Source organism: Furipterus horrens, unplaced genomic scaffold, assembly GCF_987537825.1.
Source record: "Furipterus horrens unplaced genomic scaffold, mFurHor1.1.pri manual_scaffold_1, whole genome shotgun sequence".
In the NCBI taxonomy this organism is placed as follows: domain Eukaryota; kingdom Metazoa; phylum Chordata; class Mammalia; order Chiroptera; family Furipteridae; genus Furipterus; species Furipterus horrens.
In genome coordinates this window covers 97,605,187-97,623,149 of record NW_028327171.1, presented here as the reverse complement: position 1 = coordinate 97,623,149, position 17,963 = coordinate 97,605,187, and the positions used below count along the sequence as shown (strand labels likewise).

General features: G+C 36.0%; 1 protein-coding gene across 1 annotated transcript in view; it reads right to left on the bottom strand.

Moving 5' to 3' along the window:
- The window catches only part of GRAMD1C (GRAM domain containing 1C), a 107,108-nt gene that overhangs the window by 4,301 nt on the left and 84,844 nt on the right, over nt 1–17,963 (bottom strand). The window contains exons 10-16 of the mRNA XM_090276789.1: nt 12,610–12,728; nt 11,090–11,232; nt 10,211–10,314; nt 8,703–8,876; nt 7,636–7,693; nt 5,821–5,931; nt 5,490–5,595 (exon numbers count right to left, since the gene is read on the bottom strand). Coding sequence (XP_090132915.1) covers nt 5,490–5,595; nt 5,821–5,931; nt 7,636–7,693; nt 8,703–8,876; nt 10,211–10,314; nt 11,090–11,232; nt 12,610–12,728 — 815 coding nt within the window. The remainder of the gene's footprint in view (nt 1–5,489; nt 5,596–5,820; nt 5,932–7,635; nt 7,694–8,702; nt 8,877–10,210; nt 10,315–11,089; nt 11,233–12,609; nt 12,729–17,963) is intronic.

The following is a 17,963-nucleotide window of genomic DNA, read 5'->3' as shown; positions in this document are numbered from 1 at the left end:
GAAAGGCAGAGAAAGTGCTTCCAGGACAGTAAAACTGAAGGAGTTCATCAGATCCAAACCACTGTTATATGAAATGTTAAAGGGACTTGTCTAGGAGAAAGAGAATCAAAACTATGAACATTAAAATGAAAACTGTAGCCCTGGCTGCTATGGCTCAGTGGATTGAGCGTCGGCCTGCGAGCTGTGTCACTAAGTTCGATTCCCAGTCAGGGCACATGACTAGGTTGCACGTCAGGTCCCCAGTTGGGGGCGCAAGTGAGAGGCAACCACACAGTGATGTTTCTCTTCCTCTCTTTCTCCTTTCCCCTCTCTTTAAAAATAAATAAATAAAGAAATAAAATTTTTTTAAATAAATAAATAAAATGAAAACTGTATCACAACAACCAACAACAGAAGCTAGGGAACTGAAACAAAGGCAAACTAAGTAGGCAACAAAAGTGGAAAAAGAATTATAGGTATGGGGAACATTTTGAGGGGAGGTCAGTGGGGAGGTGGAAGGGGGGAAAGGGAGGGAGATGGTACAGGAATTAAGAAGCATAGTAGGAGGAAGTGGAGTAGATAGGAAGATGTTGAGAAGAACTATATGCACAACCAATGGGCATGGACTAAGGGGGGGGACAACTGGAGAGAGGGAGATCACTGAGTGGAGGGGAACAAAGGAAAAAGAAATTGGGATAACTGTAACAGCATAATCAATAAAGCATATTAAAAAGAAAAGCCAACACACACACACAAAGTGGAAGCAAATACTGTGTTCATGGATTGGAAAAATTAACATCATTAAAATTTCCATACTACCCAAACCAATCTATAGATTCAGTGCAATTCCTATTAAAATACCAAACGCATATTTCACAGATCTAGAACAAATATTCCCAAAATTTACATGGAATCAAAAAAGACCCCAAATAGCCTCAGCAATCTTGAGAAAGAAGAACGAAGTTGGAAGGATCACAATACCTGATACAGAACTACACTACAAGGCCACTGTAATCAAAACAGCTTGGTACTGGCACAAGAACACAAGAACAGACACATAGAATAAACCCACACCTTTATGGTCACTGAATATCTGACAAAGGAGGCAAGTGCATAAAATGGAGTAAAGGCAGTCTCTTCAATAAATGGGGTGGGGGAACTGAACTACTACTTGCAAAAAAAAGAGAAAGAAAGAAAGAAACTAGACCACCAACTTAACACCATACACCAGAAATAAACTCAAAATGGATAACTTAAATATAAGTCATGATACCATAAAAAGCCTACAGGAAAACATAGGCAGTAAAATTTCAGATATTCCACACAGCAATATTTTTGCCAATGCATCTCCTAGTGTAAGGGAAAGAAAGGAAAAATTAAACAAATGGGACTATGTCAAATTAAAAAGCTTCTGCATAGCTAAAGAAACCATCAGCGAAATAAAGAGGGAACACACTGTATGGGAGACCATATTTGACAATTATACATTGGGCAAGGGTTTAATCTCCACAATATATAAAGAGCTCATACAACTCAATACCAGGAAGACACACAATCCAATTAAAATGTAGCCAAAGGACCTTAATAGACACTTCTCCAAGGGAAAATACATATGGCTCATAGACATATGAAAAAATGCTCAGCATCACTAGTCATCAGAGAGATGCAAATTAAAACCACAACGAGATACCACCTCACACTAGTCAGAATGGCCATCATTAACAAATCAACAAATAATAAGTGCTGGTGAGGATATGGAGAAAAGGGAACCCTAGTGCACTGTTGGTGGGAATGCAGACTGGTGCAGCCACTGAGGAAAAGTGTGGAATTTCCTCAAAAAACTAAAAATGGAACTGCGTTTTGATCCAGCAATTCCACTTCTGGGAATATATCCTAAGAATCGTGAAATACCAATTCAAAAGAACCTATACACCCCTATGTTCATAGGAGCACTATTTACAATAGCCAAGTGCTGGAAACAGCCTAAGTGCCCATCAGTAGAGGAATGGATAAAAAAGTTATGATACATTTACACAATGGAATACTAAAGCAGCTAAGCAGCAGTAAAAAAGAAGGAATTCTTACCTTTCACAACAACATGGATGGAACTGGAGACTGTTATGCTAAGTGAAATAAAGCAGTCAATAAAAGACAAATACCATATGATCTCACTTATAAGTGGAATCTAATGAGCAAAACAAACTAATGACCAAAATAGAACAACAGGCTTAGAAACATGGAACAGACTGACAGCTGTAAAAGGGGAGGTAGAAGATAGGGACTGATTGAAAGAAGGGAAAGGATTAGTCAACATACATGCATGACCCATGGACATGGACAATGGTGAGGGGATTGACTGTGGGAATGGGGGACAGGGTGGGTGGAGGGGGGCGAAGGGGGAAAAAAGTGGGATAATTGTAATAACATAAACAATAAAATATTTAAAAGAAAATATAAAACAGAGGGTCTCTGGCTATGTGGCTCAGGGGACACAAGACATCATGAAGGGCAATGGCACCATACCCAAAGCAGGGGGATTATGCAAAAAAAATGTATACTGAATGTTGAGACCATCCCCTCTGCCCTGACCTCCCCATCCCACTTTCCTTCAGCTCCTAAAATGCTGGCAGCCAGCCCTTAAATCCTTCAAATATGAGACTGGAAGGGTCTTCTCTATGGAAACTGACAGATCCAAGAGGAAATACCTAAACATATTGAGATCAGGATTTCTCAACCAACAGCCTAGCCAAATCTACAGAGAAATTCAGGGTAGGCCAGACTGACCAACATGTTAAAGAGATTCTGAGCCACACAAGCAGACAACCAAGGACTACAGGCTCTAAAGAAATTCTCTAACACTAAGGATAGAAATCAGAACAGAAGGGAAAGGATTTTGATGAAAAGTGAGTATACGAGAAGAAAAAAAAATTAACTGTAATAGGTCAGAGAAATAAAGATTTGGCTATTTTAAGAGATCACAATGCCATAACAAATGAAAATTCAGAGGAATAATAGCTCCTTGAAATTAAAAATTTATTATCAAAAATTTAAAACTCAAGAGAAGAATTTAAAGATCAAGTTGAGAAAATTGGCCGAGGAAGCAGAACAAAAAGGCAAAGAGACGGAAGCTGGAAAAAGAAGGCTAAGATTAGATAATCTGTCCAATTAATTGAATTTTAGGAGCTGTAGAAAGTGGAAGGAAGAAAACCGTCAACTATATAAAATAATACCTCCTAGAACTAAAGGGCATGAGTTTCCATATGAAAGGATTAAGAATGACACCATCCTCCAGAATTCTCAATGGTAACACTGGAAGCCAAAAGACAATGGAGCAATGCCTTAACCATTCTGAAGAAACGTTATTTCCAAGTTAGAATTCTATCCCCAGACTAACATTCATCAAACGGAAGGACAGAATAAAAAATTTTCTGACAGGTGAAATCTTACAATATTTACCTCCATACTCTTTCTTAGGAGGCTACCAAAGGATATGCTCCATTAAAAAGAGGAAGTAAAACAAGCAGAAAACATGGGCCATGAGAAACAGAGAAGGTGAATGACTTCTGTGCACCCACACGGAATGCCAAAGACCTGCCTGGAGGAAGGCAGAGGCTCCACTGACAGAATGTCTGAGGCAAATAAAGATTATAAGAGATTTATACAACAGACAGGGGATGAAATACTTAGAAATAATATTGGTAAAACTAATCAACCATAATGAAATTCAGGGATAAGAAAAAGAACAGAAAAGAAAAAAATAGTCATAGTTTATTCTGTGGCATCTCGGAATAGCAAAATTGGTCAAAACAAAGCAAATACTAAATACTGGTCTAACCAAAAGTATAGCTTCATTTGGGAGAACAAGGAAATTAGAAATGGGGGCAAGATGATGTGAAAGGAAAGAAAACAAAATCCCTGTTTTCTTTTTTACTTCCCTAATAGGAAGTCGAATGATAATGTCTAAAACTGAAAAATCAAAACATATCAATACATGCTTATTTATAAATGTAGAGGTAAACCCTAAAAGAATAAACTAAAAGTTAAAGACTGCTGTCTTAGGAAAGAAATGGAGAAGAGAGTGCTGGGATTGCAATTTTCTCGGCAAACCTTGGGGAACAAGTTAACTCTTAAACTATACAAAAGAGTGATTTTGGAGAAAATAAAAACTTTAAAAAGTGAATGAGTTATGAAGAATATAAGTAGTGACAGCCAGAGCAGGCAACTCTGAAAGAGCTCAACTGTGAAAGGGAGTAGAGAGGTGATGAGCACATAGAGAAGGAAGTGGATATGGTGTAGGGTTTGTAACGCAGGAGATAACAGAGCATGGTCATGCGCTGGTGGTAAAGATCCAACTGAATGAGGGAGAGAGAAAATGGGAAAGCTAGAAGGCAGATGTACAGAGTCTCCTGCTAATATGTGCTGAGACTTGCCTATCATGGGCTGAGGAATGCTTCTAACAGGAGTGAAGACAGGATGCAGCAATAGGAGGGTCTGTAGACTTGGTTATAAAGGGAGAGGGAAAGTCTCTTTTTTTTCCTTGATGCGTAGTTATCAGTTGAGAGTGACGGGGCTATGGAAAGAGATGATTAGGAGAAAAGTGAGAATTATGATATACTTCTTGCTGAAGAGTAGGAGAAAGCTACTAAGGAACAGTAGCTGCTATGCATTTGAAGAGTGCCTAGCTGAAGTTGTAACCTTCAGTGCCCCACATGATATCCTATGAAATGCTCAATAGTTGAATCTTCTAAAAAAACCTACACATAGAAGAAAAGGATGAAAAGAAATAAAATATTAACAGTGATTATATCTGAATGCTAGAACTATAGGTTTTCTTCTGTTCTCTATTTTTTCAATTTTGAAAAGCATATATATTATAATAGAAATATTAATCTTACTTTTCAACAGGAATCCTAACTTTTGGTTCATGGGACTAAGTAGCACATATTGATGATACTATGTTCAAAGGATAATGTTTATAGCAAAACACTGAAATAACCTAAATGTTCATTATTCAGTGGAGATATGGTAAAAATAATTAGGGCAAGTTTATGTAGTTGAATTCTATGCAGCTGCTAAAAGAAGAGGAAGCATTTTACATACTCATATGGAAGTATCTCTAAGATATATGGTTAACTGATAAAAACAAAAGCATGAACAGTGTATACAGTATTTATCATTTCTATGAAAAGCATTATTAAGCATAAAATTTCATATAGAAGAATCAATTAAAAAACGAGGTAGATTATATATGATGATATGGAAACATCTTCAAAATATAATGTATTACTAATTGAAAAAAAAGATACACAATGGTGTGTGTAGTATGCTCCCATTTTGAAAAAAATTAAGTACAAGGGACTATACACGTAATATGCGTAATACAGAAACTGGCAAGGCAAAGGCAGTGGCTCTAGGAGGGGATTTCTTCAAATAATGGTATATGATATATTCTCTTACAACCAGAGCAGCAACTGATTCAGACCGGTATGCGAGTGTACAGACTTGCCTACCTCTTCAAGCATCACAATGGAGTCTCGGAGCACTCCTTTTAAACGATGGGCCTGATCTTTATGCTTTTGACTGTTTTCTGCTCTTGACACCATATCAGAGGCTAAACTGAAATAAAAATACCATATTAAAAAATCCAGAAAAAAATGAATCTTTCATTTCCAACAATTACCAGTGCTCCATAAATTTACAAACAAAACAAAAAATGAAGAAACAAAGTAAATATGACTACAGAATAGTTAACAGATCAAAATCTCTATGACAGGAATTAAGTTTTCTTCAACTAGGGAATTATTAAAATAATAACAGGTTGGAGGGGAAAAAAGGACTCACTTTAAAGATTTCTCTTCTTGGAGATGGAGACGGTAAAAGGACTGAGCAGCATATTCTATCTTCGACAGCTTCAGAAACAGTGTCACATTCAACAAAACTAGCAGCAGCAAACTAGGCAGAGCAAATGATACCTGGTTAATCCACTCTTACCCAAACTCAAAACACTCTAATGCAGAATATACATGCAAAACCTTCAAAAATGTATATTATCCAGACCAGTTTTCAATTATTGTTAATACTTAAATCAATTATCCCTATTATATAAAATAATTACTTTTAAGTACTAATCAGACTTTGAGGGAAGTAGAATAACAATAAAGTCCTCAAAGCAGGTTGGGATGGTCCCTGACATCCCTCCTCTCCACTAGGAATCCCAGCTAGTGTTGATGTGTGGCCCCCAGCTTAGAAATCGACCAGGTAAGCTTTCAAAATCTGTTTTTGGGTGCTTTTGGCTTAAGCAGTTATAAACCCATAATGCTGTACTTCAAACAGAAAATGAAGATCAATATGGACTAATCTTAGGTAGATCATGATGTACCTGCTATTCCCAGTGGAAGCCAAAAGAAATATTTAAAAATTACCATTCAGCAAAAATTTTTCTAGTTCAACTTGGACAAAGGAAGTATCAGATCCCAAATATACATTAATGGTGTCACATATAAAATGTTACATGATAAATGAACTTTATTGATTCTCCACAGCAGCCTTTCCAGTGAGTAGATATATTTATCACACATATATGCAAATATATAGGTGTCATCATACCTCATACTTTACTGTTAAAATACTGACTTGCCCTTAAAAATATACAGTATTCCCTTTATCTATCCAGAAGAGGGTGTCTTTTTTTGTTGTTTTTTTGTTTTTTTTTAATGAAAACTAATTTAGTAGCAAGAAAGTCAAATCTATGAACTTATTACAGTGCTGAAATAGTTCACAGATAAATATTTCAACATTCTGAAAAGTAAAAGACCACTGATGATATTTACTATTCAAAATTGCCATTGCAAACCAAATTAACTAGATTAAAACTTTTTTATAAAACTCAAAGGCACAATAATCATTTCCTATGTTCTGAAATCTGTAATTAGAAAGAACAGCTGATATAAGAACTTCATTCCAAAAAATCCAGAGTATATCACCCATTCAGAACCAATTCAATGGAATCTAACAGACTACTCCAAGATTCACATACAGCCATGAAGATAACAGTAGTCTAAATATGACTGGCTAACTGCATCACTATAAAATATGAGATTCAGACTAACTGCCTAGTATCTCTCTTAATGATATCTTCAGATCACTTTCATCAGAATAACCTGCACAGTGCTTTAAAATACTGATTCCTGATCCCTACTCAAGACCTACCGCCTTACTCTCTGGAATAGAGGCAGGGAAATCTGTATTTTTAACAAGTGATTCTCATGGACAGGGAAGGGTAAGGACTACTGGTCTAATCAAAAAGAGTAAAACAGCATTAGTGGGATTTCACCAGCCTGCATATAAATACTCCCTTCAAATTTATGGAACATCCCATAAAGACCTATGATAGAATAAATAAATAGAATTAGTTTAAAAATAAAAATATTTATTGAATGTATACTTGGTAGTCCCTCAAATTTAATAATTCTTCTGAAAATCATACATCAAAACTATCAGACTGAAGAATATATTGTAAACTTGCTGTTATTGTAAGTCCAAACTGGTCAAATAGTGGTAAGTTCTACACAATAATATACAAATGCATTCAAATCCTTTTATAAACTGTTAAAAGTAAAAACACAAGCTAAATAAGTATTCAAAACCAATACTTACAAAATGCTCATCACCACAATAAGGGCGGTGTTATAGCTTTCTGTGTTTTTTTTCTTTCCTACAGATCACACACACACAAAAAGGCTGCATTAGAATAGGACTGTGATTACAACTGGCAAAATTTTAATTTCATTTGAAAGAACTAGAAATTTCAAAAACGACTTATAAGGAAAAAAGTGAGTTAGGGTGAATTCCTGCACTTTTTTTTTTTTTTTTTTGGTTGCTAATATCCTGAGTAATATGAATCAAATCTACAGAAAGAAAGCTTACATCGGTCCTTTATATTTGGCCTATATTACATGTTAATTTTTGCTAAACTTAAATATGCAATTCAATACATCATGCATGATTTCTATCTAAGTTCCATTTCTTCAAACAATATTTAAGCTAGATTTATGTATAATACTTCCCTCCTTAAAAAGTTTTTTTAAGTCATCTTCACCTGTTCTCTATTGCCTGTACTTTAAAAAATTCCAAAATTAGAGCTATTAAGCTGAAACATGTTCACACTAAGAAATATGCCTTAGAAAAGAATTTTTTAATGTAGAAGGATGTGAAGGTATTACAGCCTTACAATTCTAAGAGGAAGAGAATATCAGTTAGTAGAGGCAGGATGTCTTCAAAATTGAGAGTGAGGATAATAAAAGTCAAATTCCATTTCTGTAATTTTGCTGGGCTGGCCCTGACAATGCATCAGGATAAAAAACATACAATCATTTTAGTACATTCTGGGGTAGATATGAAATGTCTGAAAATGTTGGGCAGCAAGTTAATGAGCAAATTGTCCAGCAGTCAGGGACAACGATGGGGACTGGTGACTGGAGGACTTGGTCTCATGAGGCAGCTACTATTAAGCTCCAACTGACTGTTGCTATGAAAGTATTTGGGTCCAGGGCTGTCAGATACGAGTTTTTATACAAAAATGTCCAATATTTTAAATAGAATGTGGCCCAATAAATTATTTCTATTGACTACATGCCTGCTGTTTTACAACTGCCAAAGAAAGATATTCTGCTTTATATAAGTAAACTAAAATCTTTCATCTCTGTTTACCAGATAACAGCTACCTGCAACATCCCCTTTGGCATCTAAACCCCCATCTCCAGAACGCTGAGAAGAAAGTTTAGGAACTGTTTCTGATGTTCGGTTGAATGTTCGCCTTCTCCTTCGCAGGCCACTAAGTTTTCCAGGGTCTTCAATAGACTGATTTAACATAGATTCTTCCAATAACAAATTTGATTCTAAGAAGGAAAAAAAAAAATTAAGTAGTGGAGAAACCGTAACTCTAAGATATAGGGGGTTTGGTGGTTGTTTTATGTTCTGTTTGATTTTTTTAAGCTTTGGAAAATTTCTTTAACAATTACTTAGGTTTCATGGTCTAGATTCATACCTTACTCTTAATGAAAAGTTTTAGAGAGTACAGTGATCCCATAATAAGGCTTCATTATTCTAGGAAGAATGAACTGTATTAATAAATGATGGGATCATCAGAGCAAATTTGCCATGTGCTATATTAAATATTAATGGAACAATTTAAGTTTTAGAAACAATAGGCTTATTTTGGATCATTAGAAAGATTTCCAAGACAGGTATGTTACTTGATGGTCAATTTCAAAGGAAAGAGTAGCATATAATAGTTCTAATTTACAATAAGGGTTTGCAAAAAAGGAAGCCCTAATAAAATTTGCAAACAACCTCAAAGGCCTCATTTTTGTCAATTGTTTCCATCTTTTCCTTTACCAGATTTTTTATTAGAAGCTCATTATTCAGTGGCCAAACTAATTTTTGAGTTTCATTTTCTTTGCTCCTGATTAGGAATTTAATGATAAAATACCCAAAAAGAGAAAAGCAAAAAAGTAAAATAAATAATCAACAAACTAGAGGATGATAGAGAAATTACAATACTTGACTGACAACCAGCTTTTCTTTAGCTAAAATTTATTATGGTCATGTAGGTATATTTTCTTCTTGTGTATATTTTAAGGAATATCCAAACAGAACTACTATATTACTTCCCCAGTCTAGTACCCACTTCCACAAAATTCATACATGTACATGGTACCATTACTTAGTGGGCCTGCACCCAACCAGGAAAGCTGTGTTGGTAAGGAAAGTGCGGGCCCAAGGACTCTCCAGAGGTCAGCAAGCACAGTTCATCTTTAATGACCCCCGCGGATGGGCCCTCACTGCAGTCAGCTTGCATGGCTCCTTGCAGTCAGGAAGTGTGGCATCTCCTAACTGTGACCTTGGACAAGTCATTTAACCTCTTCCTCTGTTTTAATATTTCTTGTTCAGGAAAATGGAAAAAAAATAATAGTACCTACCCCACAATGTTGTAATGAGCTGATATTTATAAAGCACATACAACAATGTCTGGCTTATAGTAAAAATTATGTGTTTGTTAGACCAATGAAAATTAAGTTTGAAATTCCAAGAGGGTTAGTTACAACTACTTCAATGGAAGTCATTCCAACATCATCTACTAGTCTCTGCTATGAATCCAAATGAATAATTAGTCCATTTTGTTAATAAATGCTATCTTTACAAAAATAGAAAAATCAAGAAATTTACAAACCAAGCTGTTTGAAATAGTCTTCCAGTGAACCCCAGGAATTCTTCTCAATTAAAGATTTGACAATTGCCCATGGTTGTTTTCTGTATTTCAAATCTGTGGAAATTCTAATAGGATAAAGAGAATATTTACTTAAAGGATAGAATTTAATTATATTAACATTGCAATTAAATATGATTGTATTCAACTGAGAGTTGAAAGGATTCAAAGTCATTTAGATTATAAAAGAAAATTTTTTCACTGATAATGACTTCAAAAGTTACTCTGTGCTGCTAATAATTTCATCAAATTTTCCTTCCAAGTACATGGCATTTTATTTCTTTCCTTTCTCTAGCCCTAAATTTTCTTTACTTAAATAGCAGGAAAGACTCAAAATAAATTCTAAATTTTCTATATGCCTTGTAAAAAAATCTCCAGTGGTCATAAATTAGTTGAAAATAATTACACTAGCTACAGGTAGACCAAGCACATGACGGCCCATCACTAACTTTAATGCACCAACATTTCTTACTCCCCATTGCAACAGAATCCTTACTCCTCACCATGTGCTCCTCAAGAACTCCTGGCCCCCTTGCCAATAAACAGGGACCATGACTAGTTCTGGCCACTGAACTGTGAGCACAATCCTACAGCTTTCTCTTCCTGTAGCAACTGAAAGGACACATATTCTGGAATGTGTAGCTCCAGGATGTCAAAGCCTTCATTGGCTTAGGCCTTGAGGGAGGAGCCCCATCCCTCTGCTGACGAATGGTGGGCATGTAATTTGAACAAAAAATAAAGCTTTGCTGTGTAAAGCTACCACTAAAATTTTAGGATTACTACAATGTTACCAGAGTATAATCCAGCCTATCCTGACGAAAACACTCATCTACAGTAGCTCACCTCAGCCGGCATTTCTGTTTTGAAGATGGGATGATATAGTATCTGTTCACGGTATAGAAGTAGTCATGGTAGGGGACATCATGCGTCAGCACTTCTGCGTCTACCAAATAAAATTGTGCTTCCCGACTATTTTTATATAGCATCTGCCAAAATAAAATAAAATTGTGTTGCATGTACGTGTTTAATATATCAAATTCATTGCCAATTGAGAACATATATATATTAGAATTCCTTGTCACATATTATACAAAAGACATGAGAAGCCTATGTAGAAGCCAGAGGGCCTCCATGTTGGCCGTGCCATCTGTGAATGAGAAGGGACCTGCAGAAACAGCATTTGCTGCCTCTCTGTCATTTCATAGTATAATTATTCTTCTTTCGCTTAGGCACATGGAGGAGAAAGGAACCATATAACCTCTTGTGTGTATTATTAGTTTATAAAGAATTTTAAATGCTCCTGCTAGGAAACAATTCAAAAATCACTTGAACAAATTAAGGTCCCACCCCAAAATTCAACAAGGTTTAATAAAGCCACCTTTCATCCAATAAGTGAAGGAAGTAAACAACCAAAAAAAACCACTACTTTTCCTAAACAGGATTTGAAGTGGTTGCTGGGCAAACTTTTCTCATTGTAATCATGCCTTTTATAAGTATGGTCTAAAGTTACCAAAGAAGCTCTCCAAATACCAAAACACCAAACTTTTCTTAATTGTCTGAAAATCTTTTGAAAAAGAAAAGTTTAAGTCCTTTTTAACACTTATGGGCAAAATTACAATAGCATAATTAGTTCAGATGTTAAGAGATATTTTCAAACTATTTGCACAACAGATACACTTCCTCAACACAAACTAGCGAAACACAAACTCCACTATAAAATAATGCCATGCTGGCACAGAGCAGAGCACTAAATATCTTATCATCTCTTACCCATATGTCAGAGCAGCCATCTAGTTATTTGACTCAAACCCTTGACATGATTCTGCAAATCAAATTCCCATTGTGTTCTTTTTAAAACCATGCATTTTTTTAAAAAGGTTCAAACATGCACACAAATAAAAATGAAGTAGAGTGAACCCTCATAAGCTTATCGACCAGCTTCAACATTAACTCCTGCCTAGTCCTGTTTCACCTGTACCCCATTCCCCAACTCCCTCCCTTTCCCACGTCCACCCCCCAGCATCCTCTGCCTGGCTAGATCACTTCTAAAGGATATCCCAGACATCAATGGGATTTCATTTATAAACAGGTATATCTCTCTATAAATTCTCCAGTATGTCTCTTTAAAAGATATTCTTTTCTTTAAAATATAGCTATAATACTATTACACACAAAAAATAACAATTCCTTAAAACTCATATATTGTTGATATGCCTTTTAAGTTTCTTTTAACCTGTAACAGTTTCTTCTCACATTTTTTTCTTGCCATTTATTCAATGAAATTGTTTTGTAAATTGGTGACTCAGACAGGCATCTTCTCCCACGTGCATAATTCTTCTGAGGTACTGGCAGGGTAGACATACCTGCTTTTCAGTGACAGCGGTCGATTTCCCAGTAAGTGGATTGTTAAGAATTATAGTGTAGGTCATGGTTCTCAGTTGATCACCTCCAGGATCCACATTCCAAGGGGTAGATACTACATCTAATCACAGCAAGCATAAAGTGAGTTAGTTCTAGAAATTTGAAGGGTATGACTTGAAATGGAATCAAAGAGGTAGTTTCTGAATATTTAAATTTCTTATTTATGACCATTTCAAAAATAAAATTAAATGTTAAGCACTCTTCTTATATGTGACATATCCCACATCTCTGATCTATTTACTTCTAAACTGCTGTCTATTAATACACTTTTTACTTTCTTTAGAAGATACAACAAGTAGGTTCATCTGTAGGCTTCTTTTTAAAGTCCCCAGTACCTATGAAGAGAAGTAATAGCCCCAGCCTTGCCAAACAAAGACAGAACAACACTTCAGCATTCCCATCATGGAGGACAAGTCCTTGAAAGACATTTGTCATTATGCAACAATGTGGTCTTGATCCCAACTTGTAGAGAAATCATATCAATGAGAAATTGTGTAATGTTAATGGCTTATCTGCTGAAATCTTTAATTAAGGAGGGGGTGATGGGATATAAATAACTACAACCTATATAGCACAAGCTATAGGAGAATCTCTCTATGACAAGACCTTGGTCAAATTTCTTTTTTATTTGCTTAGCAACAACACAGTGAGTAAAGACACACTTTGAACAGAAATATATCTTTAGGACATTGCACTATATAGCAAAGGTCATTTTACAAGTCAAAGACTAGGCAAGTGTAGGTAAGAGCGTCGTGAACTCTATTCAAAGATCTGACTAAATCATCTAATGCTGTTAGCACAAATGGACTGTGACAATTAGTATGTTCGGCTGCTACTCATCAACATATTAAACTACAGGAGCCTTTATCTAACCCATTACCTAACATCAAAGGAATGAAGCCAGGCATCATAATCTATCCAATTTTACTCAATTTCTTTCACACAGCTAGGTCTAAGGATTTAATGAGGGATCCTGAAGCTACCTTATGAGTATCTGGAAAAATCTTACAACTAAATCTAAAAAGCAACATCACAAATCATGGAATGTATCATCAGAATTTGCTATAAAAATTATCTATTTACATGAAAGATATAAAATTCTAAAACACTTTTCAAAGGTTACTTTGATCATATGTCATCCTGTTTCAGAAAAATTGTACAAATAATCCGCCGTGAATCAGCAATAGAATTTAAAGATATCGTTGCATTCTGCTGTTAAAATTGCACACTATACAACAAAGCAATAATCAACAAAAATGAAAGAAAAGTGTCCTCCATTTGTATTTTCAACAATGTTACCAACAAGCCTACTGAATATCATGTACCATGACATCATCTAATATACAACATCCTGGAATAGTCAAGTCCCCCAATATCTGAGTAAAGCTCATCATAGTATTAAAAATTGGAGGTGAAATTTTAAGAAAAATGGCAACAGCATACAAAAGAAGACAGGAGAAGACTTCCGGCCAAGATGGAGGCTTAGACGGACACGCTAGGTCTCCCTCTACAACTAGAGAGGAATACAACTACTTCAAAACAAAGGATAACTAGAAATTCCAGAAAATAAAACTACACGGAAGCCCAACATATGAAGTTATAAACCAGCGGTGCCATTTGGGCAGGTAAGAGTTAAAGAGGGCAAAGCTGTTTGCGGAGCGGCGGGGCGGCGAAAAATCCCGGCGGCAGTCAAGCCCCTGGCAGTGCGCGACCCCAGCGCTAGGGAAAGCAGCCACCGCATCGCCTTGAACAGTGAGGCCCAGGGGGGCGGGAGGACGGATCCCGGTCTCCTAGCTGAATAACTGTGTGAATCCATCTTGGAGCCCCGCCCCCAAAGAAAGCACCACAGGGCTGCGAAATAGGTCGCGGACAGGCGCCGGTCGCTGAATTGTGACAAGTACACAGGCACTGCCCCTTACAGCCGGACCAAGAAAACAAAAAGCATCTGTCAAAATGAGGCAGACAACTATAGAAATCCCGGTGGCACAGCTCACCAGGCAACAGATAGAGAACCTGACAGATGAACAGATAAGAAACCTGTCAGAGGCTCAGTTCTGGGCCATTGTTATCAGGTGGCTTACAGAATTCACAAAAGAGCAGGAAAAAGATAAGAAAGAAGCGAAAAACATTCATAACGAAAGGAACAAAACCACATACGAGACAGATGGTGAGGAAAAAAAATCCAGAGTTCATTTCAACAAACTGGAATATGGAGAAGGAACAAGCAGTCAACCAATGCAGAGAGAGGAAATGGGAAGCAACGATGAGAGGATCAGAAACCTCTGGGACAGCTATAAAAGGCCCAACATAAGAATCATTGGTTTGCCAGAGAGTGAGGAAGATGAACTAGAACTTGAAAAACTGAGTGAAAATATAATAAAGGAGAACTTCCCAGACTTGGGGAAGGGAATAGACTTGCAGGTCCAGGAAGCAAGGAGAGTTCCCAAGAGACTGGACCCAGGGAGAACCACTCCAAGACACATTATAATCAAAATGTCAAAAATTAAAGATAAAGAGAGAATCTTAAAAGCAGCAAGAGAGAAGAAAAGAATTATGTACAAAGGGGTCCCAATTAGACTATCAGCTGACTTCTCAAGGGAGACCCTACAGGCAAGAAGGGACTGGCAAGAAATATTCAAAGTAATGAAAATCCAAAACCTACAACCACGAATACTCTATCCAGCGAAACTGTCATTCAGAATAGAAGGACAGAGAAAGTGTTTCCAGGACAAAATAAAACTGAAAGAGTTCATTAGATCCAAACCACTGTTATATGAGATGTTAAAGGGACTGGTTTAAAAAACAGAAGCTAGGGAGATGAAACAAAGGCAAACTAAACAGGCAATGAGAGTGGAAAAGGAACTGTGGGTACGGGAAGCATATTGGGGGGAGGTCAACAGGGAGGGGGAGTGGGGAGAGGGAGGGAGATGATATAGGAATTGGGGATCATGGTAGGAGGGAATGGAATAGACGGAGAGAGGTTGGGAGGAACTGTATGCACAACTAATGGACATAATCTAAAAGGGGGGGACAACTGGAGGGAGGGGGGCCACCGGGTGGAGGGGAGCAGAGGGAAGGGAAATTGGCACAAATGTAATATTTTAATCAATAAAACACATTAAATCTGGAAAAAAAAAAAAAAGACACGAGAGCCATTTTGACATATTGAGTTGAAGTAATAAAAATCAGCAATTTCAGAACCACTTCAAGAATCCTGTGATGTAATAAAGTTTTAAAACTGGTGAATCTTCACACCTATTAGGATAGTTATTATCACAAAAATACGAATATAACAAGTTGGTGAGGATGTGGAGAAATTGGGACCTTTATACATTGCTGGTGGAAATGTAAAATAATGTTGCCACTATGGAAAACAGTGTGGCAGTTCCTAAAAAAATTAAACATAGAATTAACTTATTATTCAGCAATTCCACATTCAGGTACATGGCCAAAGGAATTGCGAACAGGGACTCAAACAGATATTTGTACATCAGTGTTCACAGCAGCAATACTGACAATAATCAAAATGTGGAAACAACTCAAAATTCCATCAATATATGAATGAATAAACAAAATGTGGTATATACATAAAACAGAATGTTATTCAGCCTTAAAAAGGAATAAACTTCTGACATGGGTAAACCCTGAAGACATTATAGTAAGTCAAATAAGCCAATCACAAAGGGTCAAATATAAGTATGGTCCCACTTATAGGAGGTACTTAGAGTGGTCAAATTAAAAGAGAGAGAAAAAGTAGAATGCCCATCATCAGGAGTTGGGAGAAATGGGTAATGATTGTTTGATAGGTACGGAGCTGCAGTTCCAAGAATATGAAAAAGTTCTGTAGCTGGATGGTGGTGATGGCTGCACCAATGTGAACGTACTTAATGCCACTGTATTGTATACTTTAAAATGGTTAAAATGGTAGGTCTTATGTTATAAACATTTTACCACAATAAAAAAAAATTGGTAAATCTAGGTGATAGGCATATGCATTTTCTTATACTATTCATGCAACTTTTCTGAAGATTTACATTTTTTCAGTTAAAAAGTTGAATAAAAAGACAAAACTGAGCTTTGAAATACAAAAGTAATCATTCAACTGTAAACAAAGACTTAAAAGAACACATACTTTAAAGCTCTCTAATTAAAAAAAAAAATCTAGTTGTTGCCATTTTAGTGCTGAATTAGATTAACTCTACAAATAATTGACTATGAAAATTTTTTCATTAAATTCATAATATTTTTTAAAGGAAGCCTTTGAAACCCATTATCTAGAAATATAACTTTGCCCTGGCCAGATAGCCCAGTTGGTTAGTGCATCGTCCTTATACACCAAGGTTGCAGGTTCAATTCCCAGTCAGAGCACATATAAGAATCAACAAATAAAGGCATAAATTAGTGGGACAACAAATTGATGTCTCTCTCTCTCTCTCTCTCTCTCTCTCTCTCTCTCTCTCTCTCTCTCTCTGTCTCTCTCTGTCTGTCTCTCTCTCCCTTCCTCTTTCTCTCTAAAAATCAAAACAGAAATATAACTTTGATTACCAGGTAACATGTACAGAAGATAGCATAATGGTGTATAATCATAAGCAGATTATCTCTTGGAGAAAAACCTCTGAGTGATTCTAGGTCTAATAACAATATGCCTATAACAGTTTAGGTTTAGAATTAGCCAGAAGCCTTTGCTTCCCAAAGCCATTTACAACATCAGATAATACAATATATTCTTCCATACAGAAGCCAGATGTAAAATCAAGACACTAAATGCTGTTATGATTCAAGAAACAAACTTCTTTTAGGGATAAAATGCTAGTTCCTGGTAGACCTTTTCAGTCATAAAAATAGTGGTGCATCATCTTAGAAAATTAAGAGAAATAATGTATCCAGCTCCTCTGAAATATCAAGTTCTCCATATAGACATGAATAGTAAGAAAATACAAAATAGATTCAGAACATATATAATAAGTTAAATATAAGCTACTAACTGAAAAACTTATATACCTCATATTTCACTTTTTGAAAACTGAAAGAACAGAAAAAAAATGATTTTTTAAAACTATGAAAGTCTTAATATAATCACAAAACTCAGTTAATAGCTATCAGTTAGAAACTGCTTTGCTACTCTACTTTAAATAATAAACAATTATTTTTTTTGTACCTAGAATTAGTGGATATTTGGGCTATTTTTGAGTTTTGTGACATTATAAATAATGCTGCTATGAATAACAGTATATGTCATTCAGAGTACATATGTACCCCTTTCTGAAGGATATATGCCTATTAGTAGAATCATTGA